Genomic DNA, 27,868 nt, shown 5'->3' on the forward strand with positions numbered 1-27,868 from the left:
ATGAAACCTGCGGTGGCCTCTCGGACGCATGTTCCTCTCCAGTCAGCTGTTGTAAATCCCACTTGTGCGTACTCAGGGGCTCGTGCCTGTTGACAGCCATTTGCACAGACAAACGCCCTCAATTACCGTATTTTCCGGACTATAAGTCGCTCCGGAGTATAAGTCGCACCAGCCATAAAATGTATAATGAAGAAGAAAAAAACACATGAGTCGCATTTTGGGGGAAATTTTATTATTTTTCTTACAAAATCTCAGACCAAGTGTTTAACATTGGAACACAAGTACCGGTACCAATAACAGAATAAACAACGCGGGCGCAGCAGCGCGCCACGCTCTCCAGCAGAGGATGACTGTGTTTGAAACCCTCCCAGCGGGACGGGGGGCTCATTCCTGGGTCGGAGCTGGCCCGCAGCTGCGCGGTATAGCCTACATAATCTGGTATATAAGTCGCTCCGGAGTATAAGTCACAGGACCGGCCAGACTATGAAAAAAAGTGCGACTTATAGTCCGGAAAATACGGTAACCATATTTGGTCACGCCACATCCTCAGCACGTGAGGGGATTCTGTTTTTTTCCCCCAGAAATAATAAGAAAAACTTAGTTGACATCAAGATCGAAACACTGGCTGAAGCGCAAAAGAACCAAAGGTTAAAAACGCGGTCATTTCCTGTCAGGAATAAATAACAGAACGGATCTGATAAACCGTAGAGTAACGGGTTGTCGTTTACATTTAAGGAGTCGTTCTGATTTGGAGTTAGTTTCATTTGGAAATGTTATCTGAGAGAGCAGCCTCTGAGCTGTCATTCAGTCTAGTTACCATGGCAACGCAGCATGTGGTCGGGGAGCAGAGGAAGTTCTGGGAGGTTCTCGTAGTTGTAAAATAAAATCTGAACTGGAATCGGATTCGTGAGTGTCTGTTGCTCTACAAAGGGTCCCAAATCCCATCATCGCAGAAGGATTCCCTTTGAGATCAGAGTGCTGATGGAGAACGCGTTCCCTCCAGAGAGCACGCTCTCTTAAATCCTCCAATAACACAGATCAGCCATGATATGATGTCAGATTCCCGTTGGTCACACATGTCTTTCATTGGTTTTAGCACCAATTATGCACAAAAGCCATAATTCCACTGACATAACTACATACTGGATAAATATAATTTGTGGATGAGGAACACGTTTGGATGACTGACATCCGGTATTGCACTTCCCCGTTCTGCCACTAGATGCTGAGCGTACGCACGTCAGAGATGTTCTCACATTTAAGAGCGTTTCTACGCACAAGCACACAATGCGTAGACTTGTTCCTACGCATGAAATATGCACAGAAGTGCGTGTAACACCAGGAGCTGTGATAGATGAAGCCCCTGGTGTTTATGGGAATCTTTTAGGTCAGCATGTTGCTCATCGTGTAACTCAGAGTATGGGGTTAGCGTTACTGTCCGTTGTTCCCAGATGAGCCATAGGCTAACATTTGTAAAATGTAAAATAAGTCACAACCGTCTCTGATCCATTACGACTCGCCACCTCATCACCGAGGGGCCGTGCTTTCTTCTGGGCTCCGTCAAGCCGTTGTTCTGTGTTTGGTCCTACAGTCCTAGCATGGATTTAGAGTCCGTATCCGTCTGCCTGAGCAGAATATGGTAGTGCTGTCCCCCCTTAAACACAAATATTTGATCTGTGTACAGCAGCGGCAACTTAAAGACAAGTGAGCATCATTGTAGCAGAGGCTCCAAGTTAATTATGACCAATAAGATGTGACGGTTCCATATGAATATGAAATATCAATCGGATTGATCTTTGAATGTTTAATCAGAAGATCCTAGGGTTTTTGTGCTTCTTCAGGGACCATAAACACACTTCGTATTAATTCAGACAGTCGGTATATAATGATACATGACTAGATATGAATAATGAGATGTGGTGTAGTGGATATGAGGTGATGTAAAGTGACGTGTGAAATGTTGTAATGGAAGCTAAATGTTTTAGCAAAACTGTCTGAGAGAAATGGTGAAGTCTGGGCTGTAAAAGTGAAATGACTGTTTATTTATTTAGTAAAATACAGATTTGTTTATTTAAAACCATCCGCGCCAAGTCTACGCACTCTTGGTGTGGAGGTTCTCGTGTGATCCAGGGAGTCGATGGTCACTGCCGGTGGAGTGAACCTCTGATATCAGGAACCCGATTGTTACCCGTCAGCCTATGGAAGTCTGAGGGTAAGTGATAGTTAACGTCTCAACGTGTGGTGCTGTAACACAGAAAAGATGAGACACACACGTTGAGCTTCTATTTGCATTCAACATGAAGGTTTATTCTCCTTCTGTGTACTCGCATAACTGAATAAACTAGGAATCAAACTAAAAAACGTTGAGCGATTCCGAGGAAAATGAGCAGCTGGAACCGGTTCCAATCGATGCTCGATGCCCAACCCTATTAACACTTTGTGAATGAGAATCTTTAAGACTCTTATGTGAGGTGAATATTAACCTTAGTGAGTATCTTACTGTAATGTGTATGAGTGTAAACCATGACTAACTTGTTGAATCCAACACGTACTGATCTGGTGTAGACAAGGCCTGGAACGGATCGTTGTAAGAGCAAGATTCATTTTAAAGCCATCATGGTTAAAGCACAGATTATTCAAACATTTCATTTAAACATCATGTTCATTCAACCATAGGCGGAGATTCCAGGGGGGATGGGGGGGACATGTCCCCCCCTCACACAAAGTTGCCCCCCCCCCACAAAAGTTATTGAAAATGCATAAATACTATCAGTAAACCTGTATTGTCTTCTAAAACCACAACGTAAAAGTTAGTCTGCAAATACAAAACAATGTGTTTTTAACTGTTGAGAAATTACAGTCCACCCCCCATACCCATCCCCCCACCCCACACACACCCAATTCCACAAGTTGGTACGGTCGGTCCACACACACCGTTTCCAACGGGCGGGGCTGCCGGCTCTACCCCGCTCACAGCTTCACAGCAGCCCGCAGGCTCACAGGAGGCGGGAATCAGAAAGCCAGCGGTTTCCAGCAGGAAGTCATTTATCACACGCTTGTTCTACAAACTTAAATATGTGTGTCAGATGTGGTCATGAATGTCAAACATAGACACCGATTATCTTTAGATTTTGATCACCGGTCGGTCGGAGGTCCCTTTATGACAGACCACCACCACCACAGTAAAAAAAGTTGTCGCTTCATGTTCTCTGGTCATTCCAGGATTATTCCGCTATTATTATTCCATTCACTAAGGTGGTCAAAAGTTCCTTTATCCGGACACGTACGCTTTCACGGTCTTCCCTGGAATCTGCGGAGCATTTATAGATCGATGAAAATTCCGCGTTCCATCCTATTTAGCAGATGAAAATGGTAGAATCAAAACTAACTGGTCCGATGTTTGGAAAACCACAGCGTTTAACCGCTCTTATCCCGTCTTCCCCAGGCTCTGCAGCTGTTTACAACATGTCAGAGTGCAGGTGCACCGTGCAGCTTAGGGATGAGCCGGTAGCAGCAGATGTGTGGTGGAGGCACGTCGCTCAAAGCTCTCAGTGTAAAACATAGAGCCAAAGATCCCGTTGGCCACACAGACCCAAAAACACTCTGGAAACTGAGAAAAGTGAGATTGATTAAACTGAAAGATAAACTATAGAGTATGTATATGTTTAGTGTATTTGTAAAGTAAATGTTTTTAATTTTTATTATTAAAATGAAACAAATATTTCAAGAATATATTTTTAGATTTGGTGTATCTGTTCGTTCAGTAGGACTTAGATAAAGTTATTAAATATTACAGTTATTCTCTAATAGCCTACAAACATTTCTATGATTTATTAAAGAGATTTCAGTCATTCTGATACTTGACTTGTGAACGCTGACTTGAAGTTTGTTAGTTTTTCTAAACATGTTTAGAAGGAAAATTTCAAATATATTAAAATCAATATGGAACTATTTGGGTTTTAGTAGCTTTCATGTTATGTGATTTAATAAAATTTTAATTTGACATTTATGTTCTCTCTCTTTGTTGTGAAACAGTTAGATATGTTTTAGCACTTAAAATTAATGCTTTGCATCGGTCCACACGTGTAGCTGCTGGTCAGCTGATAGCCGTGTCATTTCAGGACACGTTGCTTCAACTATTAATGATCTACTTTTAAATCTTTATTCTGAGTTGCTTATTCCGTTTTAGGCCACAGTCTTGTTATTGAAATGAAAACAAAAAGAAAGGATGCTTATGGAGACGTACAAAATTGGCAAGATATTACTGTTGATCAGTATCCTCCAGCTCCATTCCAATGACAACATCCCATCTGTGTGTGTGTTGCTGTCCAACTGTCAGCAGACCAGGTCAGTTGAAATGGGATTTCTGCCCTTGCATTCAACACATATGATTATTGTAACCTATAACTGTAAAGTCCTGTAGGAACTTCAAGTAGATGGTGAGCAATGCAGCAGCCAGGTTCCTGCATCAGACCTTGGGACAGATTGTCTGTTTGAACGTTTGTTTTGTCTTCTTGTACGTCAACAAGCACCGAGCAGAACCTTCTGGATTTGGAGGCCGGATAGAAAGTGGGTTTATGCCTGTAGATGAACGGTCATACTGTGGTAATTGTAGGTGAAAATGGACCCTTTTGTACGTAACGCCATTAAATCATTTATCACACTGCAGGACAACAAACAGTTCATTGGTTTGGTTGAGTTTTTTATTTACAAACTTAGGAAATAGAAAATGTTAGTTAAAGAAATAATTAAACATTTTCCAAGTTTGCCAGAACAGCTACGGTCCCAATCATCTTGCTGGATGGTGTAGAGAAACAAGAGTACAAAAAATGTGCACGCTGCTGCCAGTAGCTCATGTGGGTCAACATGGTAACCCCATAGCTGTGTCTCTGACAGTTATCCCAAAGACAGTCAGACAGGAGGCCCAGCTAAACAGGAAGTGGTTTAAAGATACAGCAGAAGGCTCTGCGGTCCCACAGGTAAATGTTGATGTTTGATGGAGGAGATATGAGAAGTCATAAAGACATCACTTCCTGTTTGAAAGAGAACATTTCTAATCGGCATACAGCTGCATCCCATCCTCTAAACAACAACTTTAAGATTTCGTATGAAATCCATTTTGTAGTCTAAAAAAATGCATCTGCTCTCATACTGTTAAAAATGCTACGATAACAGATCCTCGCATCCAGAAACACCAAACATAACCTTCCATCGTGAGTCGGACTAAAGTTGTACCAAGGTGTGGAATGCAGTGTGTGCTGGGATTTGAAGGCCGTGAGGTGTGAAGTGAGTCATTATGGGATGTCTATGGACCATGTGTCGTTGAACATGGGTTGTGAGTGTGTGTGACGTGTGAAGACCCATAACAAACCCTGAGTCCCAGACCGTGGGGCTTCCTCCATCATCAGTCGGTGTTGTCCTGTGATTCATCTCCAACCCAAAATAGACAGAGCCGTCGGAGAACTTGGTAACACAAGCTGTAAAATCAGATTTTAGCGTCTTAACCAGTCTGAGGAGGAAGTGAGCCAGAATCTCACTCAACACACTGTTTGGTTCTCACTGACTATTTCACACACACACACACACACACACACACACACACACACACACACACACACACACACACACACACACACACACACACACACACACACACACACACACACACACCTCTGATAACATTCAACAATACTCCGTTCTACACCACTATAATGGGATCTGAACCCACAACCTACTGGTTTTAACTCAAGTCTCCTATCAGAGAATTATTATTTATTTCACGTTTTTTTTTTCATTTTGCAACGACTGTAAAAAATCCCAAAAACATTGGAAAGTAAATTTTAGACTATCTTTGGCTGTTTCATGCAGCTGTTTTATCTTTCACCCACATTTATTTCCTGCTGCTCTCACTTTTTTCTGCTAAAACAAACATTTTGGTCAGCATGAAGGCAGCTGATGATGTTTGGAATATTCAATCACATTTTATTTATATAGCGACTTCTACCGCCTTTGTGGGAGTCCAAGGTGCTGGACACAACATACCACAAAAATAAAAACATACGAATTACAGGAGAATAAAAAAGTTAAAAAGGGTTAAAACAGAATCGTTACATACAAGCCAAGTGATAAAAGCGAGTCTTCAGGCAACATTTCAAATACCTCCAGTGATTGACTGTTTCACAGCAAGTGGCAAGTCTTTCCACAAACTATTGTCCATTACCGAAAAGGCCTGATCCCCTCTGCCCCTGTACCTGACATGAGGGACCGACAACAATTGCAACCCTAACCCTTTTCAACAACAGCTGTACCACTGTTGCTTTCAACAAGGAACGAACTACACGTGTGCTCAAACTAACATTTATAACAGATAATATAAATAGGCTCAATGAAGAAAATGCGTCTTTACGACGACGAAGAGGGACTATCAAGGGAGAGCCAGCAGGCTTTTGATTTGACACAAGTCTTCCCAATCCGTTGTGGAGACCAAGTCAGAAGAGCTGTAGCTCGAGGCAGACCTGTTAGCAGGGGTTATGACACAGAACCTGACAACAAAGCTCTACTAGCAGAAACATTTTCAACAAAATAACAATAAAAATCATTGCAACCGCCAGTCGCAGGAGTTGGACTAAGCATCTGATGTTCCAACACACAATTCAACGTGCTAAAGAGAAACTTTGGATTATGTGAGTTTTCTGCAATGATATTGGTGAAATAACTGAATTTAGCTGTGTTGACAGCATCCTAAAATGTGGCTAAGGAATCCCTAAATATCTCACGTGAGACCTGCAAACCACTTCCAGTGTGAAACCGGCATAAACTTGCAAGGGAGCCTGGCTCTCTCATGCTTCCAGTGCTTGCAGGCAAGTAGGTAGATCTGAGGAAAGCAAGTGGCTCTAACTTGCTCAGAAATAGAGAAAACAGACAGATCAACACAATCTCTACGTTATCACGTAGATGTATTCATAGACATGAACCTGGAGATCTACAGGGACGGTCTGCATTTAGAGCACTGCAAGCTTGATGTTTGCATGCTTGACTCAGTAAATCAGTGCTATAGCAGTCAGTTTAATGCATGATTACAGTCTAGAGTCTTTTGTTGTGCCTGTGCACTAGGCCATCAGTGAGTCGGCAGATGTACATGTAGTAATTATTAGAACATAGAGCTTTATAATCAGAACTGATGCATTCTCTGGTCGAACATGATGAGCACTGTCATCAAATGAGGGCAGCAGCCAGCGTGATAAAATGGACTGCCTAGAAGAACAAACGATCACAGAGCTTTAGAGCAAGTCATTGCTGGCTTTTTGTACCAAAACAAGGAATAAAGAATCTGATGCAAACACACGGAGTCCAAAGGTTGAAGTCTTTCAAAGGTGTGTATGAAACGTATTTTATGGCTGATGGGACAGAGCAGAATTAACATTTGGAAGCAGTCAGTTGCATATGATGTTCTCTTTCACTTCAAATCCCCTCTCCTTTGTGCAAACACGTAGCTTTTCTGATTAGCTCATTTTCATTTGAATGCGATCAAGCTTGATTTGATTTGCCATCCGAAGCAATTGCTTTTCATATTAATGCGATTAGGTTGTGGAACAAAGTGGCCATTTACTGAGACTTATGGTGCTGGTGGAGGAAGGACCGTCACACCGCCATCATTAACATCCCCACTGAGGGATATGAGTATCAGGAGGGGGGATAACACACACACACACACACACATTCTGACTCCGATCTCGCTATGCCTTTTCTCTTGGCTGTGGACAGAGCATGGCAGCACGAGTGTTGGAAGTGAGAACGCTACATAGCCGAGGATCTAAAACCCACTTGTGCTGATGGTTCTGTAGGCAGTGAGCCTGTAATCTGGCATTGCTTTGAAATCCTCTGATCTAATTTGAACTCGTTATTTAGGAGTGATTGCTTGGAATAAGTGCATGGCATGGCTTCGTCTTTAAGTTCACGGACATCATATGTGAAATCCTCAAGTGCACAGCAGTGTTGTCTTCGTTAATGAAAACGATGACAAATTTATTTTGTTGATGCCTCCTTTTTTCATAATGAAATCGAGATGCTGACAAGCTAAAACGGGCTCTTTGGTGACTAAAACTTGACAAGACGAATGGGAGTTTTTGTTAACGAGCTGAAACCTATGCTCAAAAGGCACATTTCTGCGGGTCTGACACAAGCTAAAGTAACGGCGCTGCTGCTGTTGAAAGTCCTCTGCTCAGACCAGACTCAGCAGCTGAGTGAAGCTGACTCCCGCCCACATCAGAAACAATAACCACTCTATTTACGTGGATTCTGATGTGGGTTGGAAGCCAACTTCACTCGGCTGGACTCAGAGCTTCCCTGCCCCGGGAACGCCCAGCTGCTCATTGACGCTACTACGAGCTACAGCGCTGTTACTTTTAAATATACCTGTAATATTAACATGTTTCTTATCTGTGTGCTTCCTGAAAAGGTCATGCTTTTGGGCCGATAAATGAAAGAAATGACGGTTTTTAACAGGTTTTATGTGACCAAGTTTAAGGTTTTAAATTCAGGATTATTGTCTCCACTTCCTGGCTCCTAATAATGGGTCACATTCCTGCAACATTTTAAGCCCATCTAAATGTTTAGGAGCATCTCTGCTGACGTTCAAGAGCAGAACTGAGTTATTCATATTAGTTCTGTAGGTTTGTGAAAACTCACCACACTGCAGTCTGTGGAAAAACATTACAGACACGACAAGACTGGAGGTCTGATAATTCAAATAATAAAAAATTAAACAAACACATTTCTTTATTTCTATTTAAATATTGTGTAGAATACTTGGTATGCTTCTGTTGAGGAAAGAAAATCATGAATTTCTTTTGTGAAACTCTACAGAATGATGCACAGATCAATAGAGCTCCGGGAGTTGACGTCACGTTTCCCGGCATGCAACAGTTCAAATCGAAACGGCGCCATATTGGCAGGCAGAAGCCGGCAGCTGGACTATTTGTTATTGTCAGAAAACTCAATCAGACAGGAAATATGGTAGATTCCTCTTGTGCCCCAGGATGTAGAACAGACGCAGACGACATAAGGAATGAGCCATCTACAGGATTCCCCAAGATCCGGAGCGCCGCAAACGTTGGATCATTGTAATAAAACACGCTAGTGACCGGGCTAAAATGAAGCTGTGGGATCCCGAGAGTAAAGGTTTTGGCTTATGCAGCGACCACTTCATATCAGGTACTTAAACCAACGTTTCCTCAACTGTGTGTGGTATTTATTTTAAATGCTTTTATTACGATTCTTAGTGGGCTTCCTAAACTTATTTTGGCGGGGCTTTTTCTGTCTTATTACTCATAGCAACAAGTAAACATCACGTAAAACGTTGCCTCGTGAGTTCTGCGTGCTGCCGTTTACGTGTTTTATGATCACAGCAATTAACCGGCTAAGCTGTATTTAATTTTTAAGCAATGGTTGATCAATTGTCAGATCACACATAAAAAGCACTTTGGATTGCTATCATCGGTCTCACCGAGACAGATCTCAGACAGATCCTGAGACGCTCCTGCTGACATATTTATTTTATTCACGGAAAAAACAATCAAAATAGTGATTTCTCTTGGCGTTCAGTTTATACATTCAAACAGCACAGCACTCTATTTAAACTACTTACCTGTAAATCTATGTTATTTGTCCATCCATCCATCCGTTTTCATCCACTTATCCAGAGTCGGGTTGCGGGGGCAGTAGCGTCGAGAGGCCCAGACTTCCCTCTCCCCAGCCACTTGGGCCAGCTCCTCCGGGGAAATCCCAAGGCATTCCCCGGCCAGGTCCGGTAAGAAGTCCGCTCCGACAGCCTCTGGCGTTTTTAAAAAGTATCCCAGGGGCACGGTAAGGGTCGGAGATGTTTAGTCTATTTAATTTCTGACTATTTAAAACGATTTCTTCGGTTTTAAAGTGTGAAGTAAACTCCGATGAAGTAAAATCCAAGCCGATCCCGTTCATTTTGTTTACATTTGTTGCCTGCCAACATGGTGTCTACTCTCTGAGAGTCACGTGACATCCGGAGCTCTATACAGTATATACACTATTGTGATGATCAATACAGTTAAAAAATGATGCCAGTCTGGGGATTATTGTTTTACAAAATCTGGAGCAGCTGAGATTTTGTCCCATAGCCATAAAACAAATGACGTTGGTATGAAATCCACTCCAGTAGCTCAGAGTCGGACATATAAAGGCATTTGTTGGAGAATAATACTTATTTTAATATTTTGTAAAATTCAAAATAAATATCTTCTTTTTTATTTTAGTCGACTAAATCTGACTAAGACTAAAATGCATTTTTGTCATCAAGACAAAAACTAAGATGCCCGCCAGAAACAACACTGGTGCACAGGACCTAAATACAAGTTACTGTTACTGAGACAAACCAGGACAACTAGGAAGAACTAATTCAGTAAAAAAGTTTCCAAGTACATTGTACTGCATAGGGTTAGTTGAAATAACTTGTAATGAAGTTTATTTTATTTTTTGATTATTAGTACCTCTACACATAATTACCTAGTCCTGTGTACTTATTTTAATTGCAGTCGGCTTGCATGCTTTTCTTCAAGCAAGCGGAACTAATCAGATTTAACAATATCAAACGACAAGAAAATAACTTGCTGCTTGGGGACTCGTGGTTCAGAAGTAGATGGGCGTGACTTATGACTATAGTGGCTGGAGAGCGTTTGAACAACAGGACCTGGAGGCACACACAGAGACGGCGCTATCCTACATCAGAACCTGTGTAGAAAATGTCACAGTGACCAAACAGATTCAGATCTTCCCAAATAGGAAGCCCTGGACGACATCAGAGGTCCAGGCTCTAATCAGAGCCCGCAATGTGGCCTTCAAGTCAGGTAACAGCAACTTGTACCGCACAGCCAGAACTAGTCTGAGGAAGGGCATTCACCAGGCAAAGAGAGTCTACAGGAGGAAAGTAGAAGACCTCTTTCACAACAACAGTCCCCGGAAGATGTGGAAGGGGATCCAGACTCTGTCCAACTACAGAGGCCACACTCTGTCCAACACTGGCAGCAGCAGGACACAGGCAGAGGAGCTAAACAACTTCTTTGCTCGTTTTGAAACCACTGCCCACCCACTTTTACAACCCCCCCCCCCACAACGTGAGCACCCCCAGTCCTCCCTCTCCCATGCTCCAGGAACATGAGGTGAGAAGACCCTTGAGAGCGGTAAACCCCAGGAAAGCTGCCGGACCAGACGGCATACCGGGGATCGTGGTTAGGGAGTGTGCCAGTGAGCTGGCAGGTATCCTCACCAAGTCGTTTAACCTCTCTCTGTCTCATGCTTCAGTCCCAAGCTGCCTCAAGTCTGCAACAGTTGTTCCCATCCCCAAAACATCTTCCATAGACAGCTTAAATGACTATCGACCGGTTGCCCTCACACCTGTAAACAGTGTCTGGAGCCACTCTTCTCCAACCACATCCAAGCCTGTCTCCCACCTGCTTCGACCCCCTTCAGTTTTCCTACAGGGAAAACAGATCAACAGAGGATGCCATCGCCCTGACGCTGCACACAGCACTGAGCCACCTAGAGACCAGAGGAAGCTACGTCAGGATGCTCTTTGTTGACTTCAGTTCAGCGTTCAACACCATCATCCCGGACATCCTTACCTCAGAACTGCTGAGCCTTCAGATCCCTCCCTCCACCTGCCACTGGGTAAAATACTTTCTCACAAGTCGACCACAGCATGTTAAACATGGCTCCCATCTCTCCTCCTCCATCCTGCTCACTACTGGCTCTCCTCAGGGCTGTGTGCTGAGCCCCCTACTGTACACTCTGTACACATCGGACTGTACCGCCCCCCACACATCCACTGCCATCTTCAAGTTTGCTGATGACACCACTGTGGTCGGCCTCATCACAGACGGAGATGAGGCAGCGTACCGGGCAGAGGTCAGTAATCACTCATGGTGGTGCTCAGATAACAACCTCACTCTGAATATACAAAAAACAAAAGAGCTCATTCTGGATTTCAGAAGACACCGTCACACACACGCCCCTCTCCTCATAAATGGGAGCGTGTGGACCGTGTCCCCTCCATCAGGTTCCTCGGCACCATCATCTCTGCTGACCTGTCCTGGTCTGCCAACACCAGAGCTCTGGTTAAAAAGGCTCAGCAGCGGCTGCACTTTCTCCGGGTCTTGAGAAGGTGTGGCCTGGGTCAGAAACTGCTGCTGGCTTTCTACCACTGCTCCGTGGAGAGCACCTTCACCTACTCTGAGTGTGTGGTATGCAGGCTCCACCATCTCCAGAACCCTCTGCCTGAAGAGAACCGCTGCTATCCTCCGTGACCCCGCCCACCCTGCCCGCTGCCTGTTTGACCTGCTGCCCTCAGGGCGCCACTCCAGGTCAGTTAAATCACACACCACCAGACTTTCCAACAGCTTCTTCCCTTGGGCCATCAGAACATTCAACACAACAGCACCGTTCACCCCCCCCCCCCCCCCCACATCCCGTCAGTAATGTGGACTCATCTGTTTTAAATTGTTGTTTCAGCAGATCTGAATCACTGGTTGCACTTTCCTGCTGTTTGCTAAATGTTGTAATTGTTTTAGTCCTCTATGGTTTTGATGTTTATTGTTATTTATTGTCTTGTGCACTGTTGATGGCGGACCATCTGTAATGTAACTGCCATGAGCAATTACTATAAAGTCTATTCTACACCACTGTTAATTTTGACAAGACATTTTGATTTAGTTTTAGTCTTTTGACTGAAATTGTTTTTAATTTTAGCAACAATTTAGTCGTCCAATTTGTTTTAGTTTTATTAATCGACTAAAATATATGTACTTTCTTCTGATTCAATCATTTTCAACTTGTTTAAAGGAAAAGTTTACTAACCCTACTTGAAACTATGAAAAAATATGAAAAATTCACATTTCACACTTCAGATCAATAAAACTCTATATTTATAAATTTTCCTACAAGAAACCAAAATGAACACTGACAGTTTGAAATTGTTTTTCTCAGTTTTAAAAAAGAAGTGAATCTGTATAAGATCTTTAAACATCACAGGAAATGACATCAAAACAGTAAAATGTGTTACTCTATGCAGAGGTAAGCTAAAGGTAAGAATAGCTTTATTAATTAGTTTTTATTAGACTGACTGATCAAGGTGGGACACCTGAACGATTCTCCTCAGAAAAGCAATGCTAGAACACCGAACGCTGCTCAGAACGGCTGTAGCAGTTAAACAACAAGATCCACGCCACACTGCTCCGTGGTTCATCTCGGTTTGCTGAGCTCCCACCCCGCTAGCTGCTAACCACACGTAACACTTCTATAACCAGGGACAGCCCAGGATGTGTACTCACCAAGCAAATACTCGTCAGATCGTCACATCTACTGCTATTCCTTCCAGCTGTGGATGTTTTCTCTCTTTAGATGTAACTTTTACCGCAGTAGACATCAGTATATGACGTTTGTGGTTAGTAGCCTAGTGAGCTAGACCAAATTCTTGCTTTGCAAAGTTTGGTCTAGGCACGCTCCATTGGAATCTCAGCAGCTCCTACCAGGACTCTGGCTGGCCAATCACAGCTCTCTAGAGGGGTTTCAAACACATAAAGAGCTGTGATTGGTCCATAATGGTGGGCCAATCATAGTGCTCTATCTGCTTAGTGAACAAATCACAGAGCTTTATCCGCTTTGTGGGCCAATCAGGGCCCTCTATATGCCTGGTGGGTGGGATGATGCAACAGAGTGAAACAAGAGGACGTCACATTCATTGTCCAGTGGACAACGGTAGAACCCGCCCCACAACCGAGAGCCGTCAATGGAGCGTGGCCAGACTAAATAATACATTTATTTAGTCTGGCTTGTAGGCTGTGTGGTTAGCACAAGTTTGTTCAAACAGCAGCCAGCTCCGGACTCTGATTGGTTCAATTTTCCTTGAGTCTTGCCTGTTCTTTTTGCTGATTGGTTCTTCTTTTCCCATCTCCAATCTTTTCCGTTTTCTGATTGGATTTTCATATCTGTCAGTCTTCATTGTCTCTGATTTGTCAAAAAAATGTTGGTCAATATTTGTCAGAACGTATTCTTTAGTGGTGTGTATCTGTTTGGTTTTAGTCCATGAACTCTGATTTGTTATGAAAAAAAAAGAAAATATTCAGTCAACAAAATGAACACTGCCTCTCACCTTACAGTCTGAGAATCCTTCACACATTCACACACTGGTGGTGGTGAGCTACACTGCAGCCCCAGCTGCCCTGGGGCGCACTGACAGAGGCGGGGCTGCTGAACACAGGCGCCACCGGTCCCTCTGACCACCACAAGCACGCAGAGAGGGTTGATGGTCTTGATTAAGGACACGGCAGCAGCATTGTCTGCCAGGAGCCAGAATAGACACCACAACGTTCTGCAAACTGGACAACCCGCTCTACCTCCCTGAGCTACTGCTGTAGCAGGCCCTTTGTAAAGGCAGTCCAAAGTTCACAGAGAAGAGTGTCTATGTAAAGCTGAACCCAAACGCCAGCTGTCCTCTGAGGAGGAACTGCTGTCTGTTATTCTTATTCTTTGTTTCTTTGACATGTGGACAGACCACCATCATTTGGCTCATGCTGCAAACCCCCTGCACTGTAAACCTAATAATAGACGTTCACTTACACTCCTGAGACTTTGGCATGGAACTTCCAGTGCTGTAAACCGCGCTGACTTCTGTCTGCTGTCTGCAGCTCAAATGGTAGACTTTGACTGATGCGTCCTGACAGCATTACAATTTTTCTGCTCCACTAGCAGCAAAGGGAGAATAACAGCATCAGTCTGTCTGTCTGGCTGATTTATATCAACAACAAAGCTTAACAAACACGATAGAAAGAAATGACATGGACCAAAGCCTTGCTGTTTTAGTTTTAAATGGCCTGAGTTTATATAGCGCCTTCTAGAGTCTTGCAACCCCCCAAGGTGCCTTACAACACAATCGGTCATTCATCCATTCACACACACACATTCACACGCTGGTGGGGATGAGCTACACTGTAGCCGCAGCTGCCCTGGGGCTCACTGACAGAGGCGAGGCTGCCAAGCACGGGCACCACCGGTCCCTCCGACCACCACCAGCAGGCAAGGTGGGTTAAGTGTCTTGCCCAAGGACACAACAGCAGCAACAGACTGAGTGTGGCTCGAATCGAATCAGAATCAGAATGAATTTTATTGCCAGCGCTCCAGATCAGAGCATAGGAGCTTGACTCCATAGTACAACCTGACCAAGGTTACACACACACATATAGACAGGACAGATACAGGCAGACCATGGGAGCAGCCATGACGGCGCTCCTTTTGTAGATGAAAGGGGGAATACATGAGGAAAATATCTGCAACCTTCTGATTTTGGTGCGAGCACTTAACTCCTGTGCCACAATCGGTCATAGACATATTAAGCATTATGTTCAACAAATGTCCCACATTGAATAGGCAGTGTCATTATTATATGATACATGAGAGTAAAAACAGCTGTTTTTAAGTCGTAGTTCAGTAAAGTATTTAAAATGAATAATACAGATGTAGACAAAATGTTTGGTACCCTACAGTCAATGAAAGAAAGACCCATAATGGTCATGGAAATAACTTGAATCAGATAAATGTAATAATAAATAAAAATTCTATGAAATTTAACCAACGAAAGTCAGACATTGCTTTTCAGCCATGTTTCAACTCCACCATTACACAAATAAACTCATGGAACAAGCCTGGATAAAAATGATGGTTCCCCTAACTTCATATTTTGTTGCACAAGCTTTTAAGGTGATCAAAGCAATCAAACGATTCCCGTAACTGCCCATGAGACACCTGCACCTCTCTGCAGGTATTTTGGCCCACTCCTCATGAGTAAACTGCTCCAGCTGTCTCAGATTTGAAAGGTGCCTTTTCCAGATGGCATGTTTCAGTTCCTTACAAAGATGCTCAATAGGATTGAGGTGATGGCTCATTGAAGGCCACTTTAGAATAATCTAGTCTTTTCCTCTTAGCCTTTCTTCTGTGTTTTCAGCTGTGTGTCCTGTTGCAAGACCCATGACCTGTGACTGAAACCAAGCTTTCTGACACTGGCCAGCACATTTCTGTCTAGAAACCCTTGATAGTCTTGAGTTTTCAATGTACCCTATGTACAGATTCAAGACAACCTGTTCCAGATGCAGCAAACCAGCCCCAGAACATGACACAGCCTCCTCCATGTTCCACAGTAGGGACAGTGTTTATTTTTTTCTTGATATGCTTCATTTTTTCCATCTGTAAACATTGAGCTGATGTGCCTTGGCTGAAAGTTGCATTTTTGTCTCATCTGTCCATTAGACATTCTCCCAGAAGCTTGTGGCTTGTCAACATGTAATTTAGCATTTTCCAATCTGGCTTGTTTATCATTAGTTTTCAACAATGATGTCCTCGTTGGTCGTCTATCCATGTAGTCCACTTTGGCTCAAAGATAAAAATCACAAGACACCCCACAGAAAAGAAAAAAAAATTAGGTATAAAATAGATTTCGAAAGATGATCAAAATTATGTTTTAAAATGAGAGAAAAAAAAGTAGAAAGAGCAGAATAAAGAGAGAGAGTGAACAGGAAAGAGGGAAACCAGTGGATCCTGAGGAAGGTGGAATAGGTGGGGAGAGCAGAATAAAGAGAGAGAGGTGAAGAAGGTCATACAAAAGCCAGCTTGAACAAGTGAGTCTTCAGCTGCTTTTTAAAGGAGACCACTGAGTCCACTGATCTCAGGCTCAGGGGGAGAGAGGTCCAGAGTCTGGGGGCCACAGCAGCAGATGATCTGTCACCTTTGACCTTTAGCCTGGTGCTGCACAACCAGTAGGCTTTGATCACTGGACCTCAGGGACCTGCTGGGGGTGTAGGACTAAGAAGATCACCAATGTAAGATGGTGCTTGTCCATGTAAAGCCCTATAGACCAGAACCAGGATCTAGAAATGAACCCTGAAGTTGACTGGCAGCCAGTGAAGCTGGAGGAGAAGCGGGGTGATGTGGGTGTGTTTGGAGGACTTGGTCAGAAGCCGAGCACAGGCGTTCTGAACCACCTGTAGACGGTTCAGGGAGGTTCTGCTCAGACACGTGAAAAGAGAGTTACAGTAGTCTAAGCGTGAGGAGATGAAGGTGTGGAGAACTGTCTCAAGTTCAGAGCGGGACAGAATGGGACTCAGCTTAGCAACGTTCCTGAGATGGAAGAAGGAAGAGCCAACAAGAGAACTGACATGAGAATCCAGGGTGAGAGCTGGGTCAAAGGTAATGATAATAATAATAATAATAATAATAATAATAATACATCAAACTTATATAGCGCTTGTTTAGGACACTCAAAGACACTTTCATCCACTCACATTCACACAGTGCTAGTGATGGTAAGCTACTTTGTAGCCACAGCCGCCCTGGGGCATGAAATTATGACACAGAGGAGTGGTTGCGCCGTAGGATGGCAGCACCGACGAGAGCTCCCAGTCATCTCAGCAAAAATCTTATTATTTATTTTGTTCTGCTCTCTATTACTGTGCGCACAGCGCGATCATACATGCGGTATGACAGACAAGCGCTTCTGGAGCTACGTTCATCAGCCAGTTCGGACTTTACAGCAGGTTTTGACTCCGTGGACGCTGTGCTGCCTGGGATCCTTTGTTTACTCGCACGACGTCGAGGGAAAACAAAGAGGGGAAAACGTGCTGGAGTTTTGTGCCGAACGCGACAGAGAAACAGCAAGCCACCTCTCCCCAGCATCCTGCTCGCGAATCTCCAGTCTCTGGACAACAAACTTGACGAGCTGCGTGCACGGATTAAACACCAGCAAGACATCAGGAACTGCTGCGTTCTGGCCTTCACGGAGACATGGCTGGAGCCCAGCGTCCCCAACTGCGCCATCACGCCGGATGGATTCACTGTTTACCGGGGAGACCGAACGAAGGACTCAGGCAAGAAGAGGGGAGGAGGGGTGTGCTTTATGGTTAACTCCTTGTGGGCCAGGGATGTGTGTATCTTAAAAACTTACTGCTCTCATAGCCTCGAGCTCCTGACCGTTAAAGTCAGGCCTTTTTACCTCCCGAGGGAGTTCAGCTCAGTTCTCCTCTCAGCTGTTTACATTCCACCACACGCTGATAAAGCCACGGCTATGGACGAACTGTATGACATCATCACTGGACTTGAGAACAAAAATCCAGAAGCTGCCTTTATTGTGCTGGGAGACTTCAACAGAGCCAACATGAAGAAGGTTCTCCCCAAATACTATCAGCACATCTCCTTCCCCACAAGAGGTGATCAAACATTGGACCATTGTTACACTCCATTCAAAGAGTGTTACAAACCCCTCCCCCGCCCAGCTTTTGGTAAGGCAGACCATTGTTCCATTCTGCTGCTGCCTGCATACAGACAAAGACTAAAACGGGAAAAACCAGCTTCCAGAGTTATTTACAAATGGGACAGTGAGGCTGAGGAGGTCCTGCAGGACTGCTTTGAGACAACTGACTGGCAGATATTTGTGGATGCAGCTGATGGCAACATCAATGAACTCACAGACTCTGTCATTGGATATATTGGGAAGTGCATGGATGATATCATCACAAAAACCACTGTCCGCATATACCCAAATCAGAAACCCTGGGTAAATAAAGACGTTCGCGCCAAGCTAAAAGCGCGAACCTCTGCCTTTAACTCTGGAGATGCTGACGCATATAAAGCAGCCAGGTATGACCTCCGAAAGTCCATAAAAAAGGCCAGAAAGGACTACAGGGACAAAATGGAGTCCGGCTACCACAGCTTTGACACCAGGCGACTGTGGAATGGACTGCGCTGCATCACTGACTACAAGAAGGTCAGCACAGTCAGTGTTCAGCCCACTGCATCTCTCGCAGACGAGCTGAACAACTTCTATGCTCGTTTTGATGCAGACAACAGAGAGGAGATCCTCTACCCTCAAGAGGACAGTGAGGCTGCAACTCTAACTCTGGAAACAGAAGCTGTGAGATGGGCCTTTAAAAAGGTCAATCCTCACAAAGCTCCAGGACCAGACGGCATCCCAGGCCGGCTACTCAGAGTGTGTGCAGACGAGCTGGCAGAGGTGTTTACCAACATCTTCAACCTCTCCCTGAGGCAGTCAGTGGTCCCGACGTCCCTCAAAGCATCCACCATCATTCCCGTTCCCAAAAAATCAGTGGTCTCCTGTCTGAATGACTACCGTCCTGTTGCACTGACATCCGTCATCATGAAGTGCCTGGAGCGGCTGGTCAAATGTCACATCTGCTCCTCCCTCCCTGACACACTGGATCCTCTTCAGTTTGCCTATCGGACAAACAGAGCCACAGAGGATGCCATCGCCCTGGCAACACACACCGCCCTCACTCACCTGGAGAAAGGGAATACATATGCAAGAATGCTCTTCATCGACTACAGCTCGGCATTTAACACCATCATCCCCTCAAGACTTGCCACGAAGCTCGTCGACCTTGGGCTGGGAACACCGATCTGCAGTTGGATTCTAAACTTCCTCACAGACAGGCCCCAGGTGGTGAGAGTTGGTAAGCACACTTCCTCATCACTCATCCTTAACACAGGTACGCCCCAGGGTTGTGTGCTTAGCCCCCTCCTATATTCCCTGTTCACACACGACTGTGTTGCTAAACATGAGACCAACATCACCATCAAGTTTGCGGATGACACAACCATCATAGGCCTCATCACAGGGGATGATGAGACGGCCTATAGAGAGGAGGTGATGGCACTGTACGAGTGGTGCCTGGAAAATAACCTGACTCTCAACATCAGCAAAACCAGAGAAATGATAGTGGACTACCGGAAACGACCAGTCAGGGAACACCAACCCATCCGCATCAACGGGGTCGAGGTCGAAAGGGTCAGCAGCTTCAAGTTCCTTGGAGTCAACATCACTGAGGACTTCTCCTGGACCCTTCACACAGACACTACTATCAGGAAAGCTCGCCAGCGGCTTTACTTCCTGAGGAGGCTGAGGAAGTTTGGCGTGAGCGCCTGCTTCATCTCAAATTTCTACAGGTGTGCAATTGAGAGCTTGCTGACGAGCTGCATCACAGTGTGGTACGGAAGCTGCTCTGCCAGCAGCCGTAAATCACTACAGAGGGTGGTGAAAGCAGCAGAGCACATCACTGGCATGAGGCTTCCTGCCATTCAGGACATTTATCTCCAACGATGCCTCCGGAAAGCACACAGCATCATCAAGGACCACAGCCACCCGGCACATCAGCTGTTCTCCTTGTTACCATCTGGCAGACGTTACAGGAGTCTGTCTGCTCGGACTACAAGACTTAAAAACAGTTTCTATCATCAAGCCATACGACACCTCAACCACAACACCTAAACACACACAACACAGGACTCAGAAGCTACCCTGCAGCTTCACAAGTACTATATTTAATCCGTACTGGTCACTTCACTTTATTGTTATTGTAATTTATATCCAAAGTGCAACACTGTAATCTATATCCTGCATAATTTATATCCTGCAATACTGTAATTTATATCTAAAGTGCAATACTGTAATTTTCTGCAGCTCATTCCTGTGCAATATCCCATCTGCCCTCCCGTCATATTTCTTTTCAGGATTTTCTTTATTGACACATATATATTTAGTCATCTTTTTCCTTTTACCATGTCTCTCTAATATTTTGCTCCTTACTATATTTTTTTGCTTTATTTTATTATATTTTTATTATATTTTATTATGTTTTCTGCTGTATCATGTTGCTGAGAGACCGCTGCTCGTCATACACGTTTCATTGCAATGTTGACCCTGTGCTAACTTGCATATGACAAATAAACTAAAACTGAAAACTGAACTGAACTTATGTTAATATTGTTTTATTAGATGCAATCCGCATTTTTCTTGGCGTCTGGAAAAACATCTCCAGGGCCCTTTGGTGGGGGAATTCCCCCAAAGGTGGCCCATGATACTGAGCTGCAGGCATGTGTTACACCACTCCAGGACACCTTGGTGTAGAAAAAACGAGTTTTATCGGGGACGTCAGAACCATGGCATCGTCATACACATCCAAGCATGTTAAGAGCCTTTCTTTCTTCTTTTTTTCCCCATTCCTTTCTGAACTTTGACTGCCCTCTACTGGTGAAAACGTGTAACAGCTTAACCAGAAACAACCGTAGCTGACTTACTTTTCAACTCTCAACAGGTTTATACAATGTTTCAGACATTCTATCTGTACACTTTACCAAGTGCTACACATGCAGCCAGGTGATCTCCCTGCAGCCTGTTCCTCAAGTCAGTCTTTACCTTAAATGTCTCAAACATCTCAAAAGTGTTCATATCTGTCTTTGTGACAATTTATTAAAGACATCTTCCACCCCTAAGTGAAATTGTGTCTGTTGTTAAATTTCCCAGAGTTAGAAAAGTGAGAAGAAAACATTTTAGCAGTTAGTTTGGGCTGGTTACAAAGTCACTTATCTAACTCTGGGAATCTAACAACAGACGAAATTTTACTTAGGGTTGGCAGATCTCTTTAAATATCTTTACATATGTCATATTTTTAAGCCAGTATAAAAATGACAGAAACACAAATTTATATATTTGGCATTATTGACCAATATCTTTGATTTATTGTATTGTTTAGAACATCGAGATGCATTACAGTGAACATTATAATAAAGTACATGTTTCTAGTGCAGAGAGGAGACAACCCATAGAAGCACTGATTTGATCTCATTTCAGAGAAAAATAGGGCTGCCGCGGATCGCCTCCCGTGTGTCAGGTAATGAACGCGACAGCGACAAATTTCGCTGATCGCGGTCGTTTGTCGCCTCCCGTGTGTCGAGCCCACAACACGTCAGTAGTGCAGCGTAGTGTGCTGGAGGTTTTAAGGGTTCAGATCGAAAACACACGACCTGTCAGGCTGCTCACACATCGATCTTAGGTTGTCTCTGTTGCGCTCACGCCGTAATGCAGTATTAGATGTGGTTAAAGTCAGACATGCAAAACAATCAATTTTACATAAATAAGTGAGGCTTAGCCTGGCGGGGGAGGAAAACCTGGCGGCCCGCCAGGCTAATGAGCACTGGAGGAAACCCTGCCAAGATCGTCAACACCCATCTATCTTAATGCTGTTGAAACATGTAAACCAACAAGCATTGTATCCACTGCTACCTTTGTAATTTGAACATAACGTATGCTGTTACTTCACCTTGCCCTGCCTGCTCCTCCTTGCTGCCTGCCGGCTGTGATCACAAGCAACAACAGAGTAGTTCCCGCTGCTTCTTCGGGAAACAGCGCTAAAAAAAACAAAAAAAAAAAACTTGGGATCTTGTAGGCGGGGCGGTGGGATTTCAGTCGTGGAGGGCCGCCACGGCAACGCCTATGTAAGGGAAACACTGCCAGAACAGAACAGTCCCCTGCATCACTGTGAGTCAGAAGGTCATTAGAGACCCTAAAGGTTGGTTTATGCTTCACACGTCCGTGAGGTCCGCACGGCTCCGCGCGGAAAAGTTGCGTCATTTTAACAACCACGCCCCTCCACCGCGTCTCCGCACGGCCCAAGATTTCCACAACGTGCACCTCGGAAAATTTCTAACCACGCGGACGGTCGGACGTGGAAAAACATGGCGGACCGGCACGGCAGAGGTTGGTAAATACAGACATTTGTATGATTCAGCTCTCAGAGATCACCGTGATCAACATGTTGTTAATAATTCTTGGAGAGAAATAGCTCGCACTGTCGGAAAAGACGAGAACGCTGTTAAAAATGCTGAAAGGCCATGTTGTAAACAGTGATTTCTACTTCTACTATGGTGTAGTGTTGGATGCATGCTGTAGAGCTCCATGCTGCCCCCTACAGTTTGGGAGAATATTGGCTCACCGCAGAGACGAGCCGCATGAACCATAAACGCTGTGAGTTGTGAAGCGCGTTCCAGCCGCGAGCCGCATCACCGCGCGGAAAGTAAATGCGTCAAGCATAAACCAAGCTTAAGAAGAGCTGTTTCAGTAGAATGAGCTCTACGAAAACCTGACTGGAAGCTATCATAGATGTTATGTTCATCAAGAGCAGCTGTGAGTTGTTTAGCCACAACCTTTTCCAAGATCTTGGAGATGAACGGAAGTTTAGAGATGGGTCTGAAGCTGCTATGGAGAGAGGGGTCGAGACTCGGTTTTTTAAGAAGCGGGTGGATTACACCACCAAAATAAACATTCAATGATGAACAAGAGTCTGCTTCTAGACCTGCAGAAAAGGGACACACAACAATACATCAGGATCAAGCTATCACTGCATCAACCTGATGAGGAAATATAAAATCAACATTGTTTAACTGAACAATCACACGATAATAAATCACAGTGCATTTAGTGCCAACCACAGCCTTAAGACCTGTGTTGAACGTGCCCAAGTCCATACTTATGAGAGCACCATGTGAGCACCTGTGTGTGTGCACGCGCTTGTTTATGTAAGGTTTCTCTATAGGAGCGTCCAATAGAGAGTGTGAGGGGCCACAGATCTGCCCCCCAAAGATGTGTAGGAGACGGAGGGAGCTCCAAGTCCCAGAGATCCAGGAGCTGTCCCAGAACGCAGGGACCCCCATGGAGACTGTAACCAGAGAAGCCCCAACCCCCTCTCGAGATGAACAGAGGATCGCCCCGGGGGGCCACGATCAGCAGCCGGCAGAGTCCTGGGAAATAACAGCAGCAAGCCCACTTACTTTGAGAATATGGGGAGAAAAAAAGTCTCTAAACATCTAGATATCTAGATGTATCTAGATATGTATATGTGCATCTAGATATGTGTGTGTGTGCGTCTGGATATGTGTGTGTGTAGTATATCTAGATTTATGTGTGCATAACTAAAGATTCATGTGTGTGTGTGTCTAGATCTATGTGTGTGTAGATAGATTTAACCATGTGTAACTTTCGATTTGTAACTTGTGTTTACATTTTTGTGTGTAACTTCAGCTCCTAAACAAAAAAATAACTGAATACACACACACACACACACGCACGCACGCACGCACGCACGCACACACGCACGCACGCACAAACACACACACACACACACACACAAACACACACACACACACACACACACACTAATGACCTTGTACACACGGACAAAACTGCATTACACACAGATCAGTTTACTAGTACAAAAATCCTTTTGAGACTATTTTTTTCACCTGACTGATTTGTGCGTACATGATGCATTTGAATGCTGGGTGAAAGCTGGGAAATTTGAAATTGCTTTGGACTTATTCTAAATTTGTGCCAATTTGTCCCTTTGGTCATTGTAGCATTAAGGATTGACTACATATAATGGGGCGCAGATCGGATTTTCAATCTGGGGGGGACAAAGTTCCAATGTACCCCCCCACACACACACACACACACACACACACGTACACACACACACACGCATACACACACACGCATACACATACACAAACTATTGCAAGCGCCTTAACTCAGTCAGTTTGTGTAATTCCAACTGTTTATGTAAAAACTAACATTTATACACGTGTTTGAAGCCGTTATGCAGCAAAGCTCTGCCTGATCAACACTATAAATGATAAATGAGCCGCACTTGTATAGCGCCTCTCAGAGTAAGGACTCCAAAGCGCTTTACACTACAGTGTATCATTCATCCATTCACACACTGATGGGGATGAGCTACGATGTAGCCACAGCTGTCCTGAGGCGCACTGACAGAGGCGCCCCACTATTTAATTCAGTCATTTGTTATTCTCCCAATCAAGTACTAACCAAAACCTCATGCTTCATGCAAAACATGAAATGGTTTTCAGCACACCGATCTTTACAGAAAACATAAAAACCCTAAAAAACTGCACTTAAAATATAATAAGAAACAATATTCACTAATCACGTAGAGCAGTAGTTCCCATCAGCCTGACCAACAGATGTTCCTTCGTATGTTTACGTTATTTATAAATGTTCATTATATTTGGAAAGTTTTTATTTATATATAAATATATAAATCTCTTTTAAAATTTTATATTTGACTTTTTTATGATTATGTGGCACACTTGACTTCCATACCTAACGCATCGGCATCTGCCTCCTTTTTACGGCTTTTTTTTTTACATCATCGCTACGTCTGTCACGTTAGCGGTGTTTCACCATCATATCTACATCCATCACGTCCCAGAGAAGGTTAAACCAACATCAAACCCAACGTTTGGAGCTCGTAAACTCCACACACCTCTCATGCAGCACCAGCTGTCTGATGCTGCAGCAGCGTCCATCTTCCCGGCTGGATGAGTGAATTTCTTCATCAGAGTCAATATTCTGCTTCATAATCAGAGTCAGTCATGGCCAGACAAAGTGATCAGTCAACAAAGACCAGACCTGCCGACGTTTTATCTAATATTTGCGCTCTTCATGCTGCACACATCTCCTCCTCTCCCCGACTGGGAGCCTCTCGGCGGCGGGAGGCGATTTTCAAACTCTAAAAACTCCCAAACTTTGCTCAGCCTGAAGGTTCCACATCTCCACTATCTTCTGGTGTAAAGTAGTAACTTCATGAGGGATCATATTTGTAGATGAGACTTGTTAAAGTCAGCAATGAGGCTTTGGCACTTATAATGAGTAAGTCCCAACACTGACAACAACAACGTACTGAAACTAGAACCAACACGCATAAACAGACAGATCGGTCCCGCCTGCTTACACTGTTGGCCTTTTTTTAAATACGCAGTAATCATTGCTCGTCTTTTTCACTTCATCCTGCATCCTAGCAGCAACCACTTTGGCGCCTCTGGAGTCGGTGTTTGTTAACGTCATGCTGCATTCAGTGTAATTGGAAAAAGGAGCTTCAAGCACTAAACCTCCAATTTTGTTTTCTTTCTGGCCTTAGTGGGGGAGGATGGATCGGGGTCGATCTGAATCTGGGGGGGACAGATCCCCCCCGTCCCCCACCCTATCTGCGCGCCTGTACATATATATTAAATGATAATTAAGATGTGACTTTCCATGTAATTATGAAATATCAATCTGGTTAGTCTTTGAATGTTTAATCAGAAGATTTTAGTTTGACTTATTCAGTGAACATGTACACTTCACATTAACTCATTTGCTGCCAGACGTTTGATGATCGCTAAAGCCCTTCGCCGCCAGCGTTTCTCACCATTTTTACTGGTTTTTTAAGAGTCGCAGAACGTTGCACACTAGGATGATGTTGGCGCCAAAACAACCAAAACAAAGCGGAGACTCACCTCTGTAGTGAAATAGAGTGATGTAACGATCTAGAGTTGTATTTTAATATACTGTAAGTAGATCTAGTTTTATAATCAGAAGATGGGCTGTTTTTATCATCAGGGAGTTTAATTAAACACTCTGTATTGACTTTGAGACAAGAAAAGAGAGAGAGTTGGGATCGTTTAAGAATCTTTAATTTCTTAATTATAAATTCTTAACAATCTACCAGGACTAACTCTGTGATGGATGAAAATGGATTTGGATGTTGTGTTGGTGCGTGTGTGTGTGTGTTGTTCAGGATCTTTAGGCTGACGGAGCGTATCTGGTTGTTATGACTACGGACCACGAGGCTTCGGAAGCTGATGACATGAGCAGCTATTTTGCCGTGTACGTACCCTGTGGAGTCTCCCAGGTAGATCAGGAAATGCCAGGTCCTAGGACCTCGGATGTGTACTGGAGCTGGTTGAAGCAGCGGTCACAGCATGTCAAAGCCCGTCTGAAGGGTCGACCCCGGTACCATCGGCAGCGTCAGCTAGTGGTGCTCTTATTTTGAAGGGATGTCGTCTTGTTGGTAAACAACGGAACTCTCCAGTAGCTTCACAGTTCTCAGTTAAAGAAGAAAGCACATCTGGCCAGGCTGTACTTCTCTTTTGATGACGGTGGAACCCCCGTAGGACTTCCAACTGAACAGAACTGAAGTCAAAATGGAACTGCTCATAAAATGGCATTGCCTTGTTTTTATATCTCTGATTTGTTTTAAGTTTTAGTAAACGGGATTGGACACTTTAATTCAACAAGCCAGATTCTCTTACGGCAGCCGAAAGCTCTGATTGGTTGGAACAATGTGTCATGCGTTTCTATGGAGATGAGGGTCAGTCTGTCTGTGCAGTAGTCCTGTTTTCATTAAACACATAAATCATGACATCTTTATTCCACAGATGATTCACTTGATTATTATTGATCAACATCTGTTTCGACTAGCTTTAATCACAAATTAGGTACTTTGATTATTGAAAAGCGTTCTTCTTCTCCTTCTGGCTCTTCTCCTGGAATGTAAACAGTCTGAGGAACACCTGACCTTGGCGTTTTCTACACGGGTGTTACTGTGTACAGGGACAGCTGTGTGGAGCTGAAAATTATGAACTTCATAACGTTACATCAGGAAGAATCCGCACGTTTCGAGCGTTATTCGTTCCTTCATAATCCGTTGTTGAATTGTGATCGGCAGAAGCTTTTCTGGTTCGTGCCTCTTTTTTTTTACAGCAGCGTCCCAAAACGATGTCCTGACACATGGATGTTCTGCTTCCTGATCACGTGACGTGTGATGTACGCGGATGAAGATCGGCTGTTGAGCTGAGATGTTTTTTCTCACGGTGCGGGAGCTCGTCCGACACCCACACAGTTAAAAAAATGCAAATGACGGCTTTAGTGCATGGGACTGCGTCGTCGGAGAGGGGAGAGCGGGCAGCAGAGGGCGACAACGTCCTCTGCTGCCCGCGGATAAACGGAGAAGGAAGTGACGCCACCATCAGCGTCAGCCTGAGGAAGTTTGCAGCCGCAAACGAAACGTAGCGGGAAAACGGGTAACGAAACTGTTTCTGTGTTTTGAAAAAAGAACTACAGCATGGAACTACAAGAACTACAGCATTAGAGATAGGACACAGCAAGAAC

At 44.2% G+C, this 27,868-nt stretch overlaps 2 protein-coding genes across 12 annotated transcripts in view; both read left to right on the forward strand.

Annotated features, from left to right (window-relative positions):
* Positions 1 to 27,868, forward strand: part of adgrb1a (adhesion G protein-coupled receptor B1a) — a 433,081-nt gene that overhangs the window by 28,872 nt on the left and 376,341 nt on the right. The window lies entirely within an intron of this gene.
* On the forward strand, positions 11,596 to 12,470 carry LOC139070157 (uncharacterized). The gene is made up of 2 exons (XM_070551878.1): positions 11,596 to 11,934; positions 12,018 to 12,470. Exons 1-2 carry the CDS (start codon positions 11,596 to 11,598, stop codon positions 12,330 to 12,332), a joined length of 654 nt encoding a protein of 217 aa, XP_070407979.1. The 3' UTR covers positions 12,333 to 12,470.

The sequence above is a fragment of the Nothobranchius furzeri genome, chromosome 5 (assembly GCF_043380555.1).
Source record: "Nothobranchius furzeri strain GRZ-AD chromosome 5, NfurGRZ-RIMD1, whole genome shotgun sequence".
Classification (NCBI taxonomy): domain Eukaryota; kingdom Metazoa; phylum Chordata; class Actinopteri; order Cyprinodontiformes; family Nothobranchiidae; genus Nothobranchius; species Nothobranchius furzeri.